Source organism: Nicotiana tabacum, chromosome 20, assembly GCF_000715075.1.
Source record: "Nicotiana tabacum cultivar K326 chromosome 20, ASM71507v2, whole genome shotgun sequence".
NCBI lineage: Eukaryota > Viridiplantae > Streptophyta > Magnoliopsida > Solanales > Solanaceae > Nicotiana > Nicotiana tabacum.
The window spans coordinates 167,232,128-167,235,087 of NC_134099.1; the positions used below are offsets into that span (position 1 = coordinate 167,232,128).

At 31.4% G+C, this 2,960-nt stretch overlaps 1 protein-coding gene across 1 annotated transcript; it reads right to left on the bottom strand.

Moving 5' to 3' along the window:
* Window positions 1-331: 331 nt before the first annotated feature.
* LOC107772637 (inactive protein RESTRICTED TEV MOVEMENT 1-like) lies at window positions 332-1,299 on the bottom strand. The gene is made up of 2 exons (XM_016592126.2): window positions 1,093-1,299; window positions 332-664 (listed from the first exon to the last, which is right to left on the bottom strand). Exons 1-2 carry the CDS (start codon window positions 1,297-1,299, stop codon window positions 332-334), a joined length of 540 nt encoding a protein of 179 aa, XP_016447612.2.
* Window positions 1,300-2,960: the final 1,661 nt, after the last annotated feature.

The window sequence follows — 2,960 nt, forward strand, 5'->3', positions numbered from 1 at the left end:
GGACCTGAAAACCACCTACACACAATATAATTGAGGAAACAAAATTATCCACAAAGATGAATTCACCATTAAGACAATTGTGCAATTATCCACTAACATTAACCAAAACACCAAATGATGAAAAGAGAGCATATACAAAATAATCAAAATAAGCATATAGTAAAGTAGTAACGAGTTAATTAGGAAAAGTTTCAGGATCGATGAAAGCACATATGTTGAATTAATCTTCTTCACTTTCAACCTTTACTCGAGAATTTTTAAATACAATAGCATAAAGTAAAATAGTAACTACTCTATCTGGAAATTTTGAAGATGATGAAAGTACGTTGAATTAATCTTCTTCTTTCCTTTTAACCTTCACTTGAGAATCAGTGGATGCGATCATGGAGGATGTGATGGGCTTCACATAGACCCCAATACTTCTAATCCGACAATCGGATTTGGTGCCGTGAAATCCACCAAAAGAACGATCATCTCCTATTTCAAACTTGAAATCTACGTAATTGGTGCCTGATGATGCGGTGTTCATGCCATATGGCCCATAGCTACCCTTGTTGGTGCCGAATGTTATTGACCTCGTATATGTTAACGAATAATTACGCGTCTCGATTTCATAAGAACCTCTTATACAAGTAAGAAATTCGGATGGATAATCCAACACAACCTTCATTAATCGAAATATGGACGCTGAAAATTTATTAGGGGTCCTATTTACAAATTGCATAAAAGTAATGAGAGGTAAATTGACTTAAATCGTAAATGCGTCTCTGATTTATAGCCTGTTTGGCCTAGCTGAAAAAATATTTTTTTCAAAAGTACTTTTGGTGAGAAGTAGTTTGTATTTGACTCATCAATTTGAAAAGCACTTTTGAGCAACAATTATTGTTTGACCAAACTTGTAGAAAGTACTTCTGCTTCTACTCAAAAGCATTATTTTTCCTTCTAAAAGCTTGGTCAAACACCTTAATTTTGACAAAAAAATACTTTTGACCACAAAAGAAGTTTGGCCAAATAGACTATTAGTTTCTTTGATTAATTGTATCATCTACCATGTTCTTCCATTTGAAGAAGGCGGATAAAAAAATCGCTTACCGTAGTGAAGTTTTTGTTGTGTTCAGCAACATGTATGTCAGACAAAACAAATTTGTCATTCTCAACGAACAGGAATTGAAGTGAACAAATTTGGCCTCCATAGGAAACAAAAATCTTGGCTATTTGGCCTTTTCCCTTTTCATCCCAAACAGTTCCCTTCTGTCCTCCCGCTGGCCCAACCTTGATCATATTCATATCTACACTCATTATATTAATTTCTTGGTTTATGAAACGCGCGCAATGTAAAGCCCATTTGGATTAGCTGATTGTAAATAGCTGATAAGCTTGTAGTGCTGAAAAGTTTTTTTAAATGCTGAAACTGATTTTTAAAGTAAACATTTACGTGTTTGGATAGAAGTGCTGAAACTGATAATAAGCAGTTGATGTGTTTGATTAAAAAATACTGATAAGCTATTCTTTTGGTAAAATGACTAAAATACTCTTGAATCTTTTTCAAAAGATTATAAATTAAAAATTTCTTTATAAAGAAAAGAATTAATAACGAATATGGAATGAAGAGAAAGTTAAGAAATTTATTTTGGGAAAAGTATTTTGTGAATTAGAAAATATTATTAAGGATAAACTAGTAAAAGTGTTGGTCAAACTAAAAGTGCTTATAAGTTGAAAAGTCATAAGTTGGGGGTGACCGGCTTATGACTTATGGCTGATTTTAGCTTATAAGTATTTAACTTATAAGCACTTTGAGTGTTTACCAAACGCGTAGATAAGCCAAAAGGTGCTTATAAGCCAGTTTGACCAGCTTATAAGCTTAGCCAAACACCCTCGTAGTAAGCAATTTGAGGATGAAGTTATATATATAGAGAGAGAGAGGAGGAAGGTGTTTCAATTTCACAGTATTTGACATATCCTATCGTATAAAGGATCACCAGCAGCCTTAAGTAGATAGGACTCCTTGTAGTTGGTTCCATCCAGAATACTACTACTCTTTGAAGATGAAGTACTAAACCAAAAGCTACCATCTTTTATACCAATTAATGTTACTTACGTTGGGTTTTTTCTTTTATGTTTAGGTTTAGGATTCTTTTTATTTATTTATTAGAGGTAGGGGCTCAAGCAGCCAACCAACTGCCATATAGACTAAGAAGGAAAAAAAGTTGTTTAGGATTCTTTTACCAATTATCTTACTTAGGTTGATTTTCTAGAATTTTATTGAGCCAAAAACCCAAATGTCCAATTTTATTATTCACCCGAACATCCTAATGTGCTGGGGTTTGGGCATTTTAAGATAAAAAGCATTGTTTAAAAAGGCTTTAGTTTTTGGTTTTTTCCCCCTATATATACTATATTACAAACTATTTTACCTAGTTTAACTATGTTTTGCTAATTATTAAAACTAACTAGCTTTTTTTACAGTTTGTATATATTCACCTTTAAAAGACTCACACATTTTAATTACAGCGTTCAATTAAGGGATTCATTTACACTATTTTCCTTTTTTCCTTTCTCTGATTTCCTCTCTATCCTCCAATAACATCTAATCTCCGTCAAATTTATCTGAAATTTCTAATACACATTAAATACAAAATCATAATTTATTTAACACAACATTAAATGCAAATTTTTATGTTTAAATTTGGGAGGAAGAAAATTAGATTTCATACAAGTTAAATACAAAATTAGTAAAATTTGATACATCTATAGCAACATACAAATTTGTTATAAATTTCGTACAAATTTCATACAAAATTGATACATCTAGCGTAGCATACAAGTTTTAACTTTAAATAATGGTCGATTTTAACTTGTATCATAAGTTTCTTATCACGTGTCACTGAAATACGTCAATCTCATTAATTGTTCTTCTATATTCATATGTAAAAATCTATTAAATTTATAACTTATTCAAA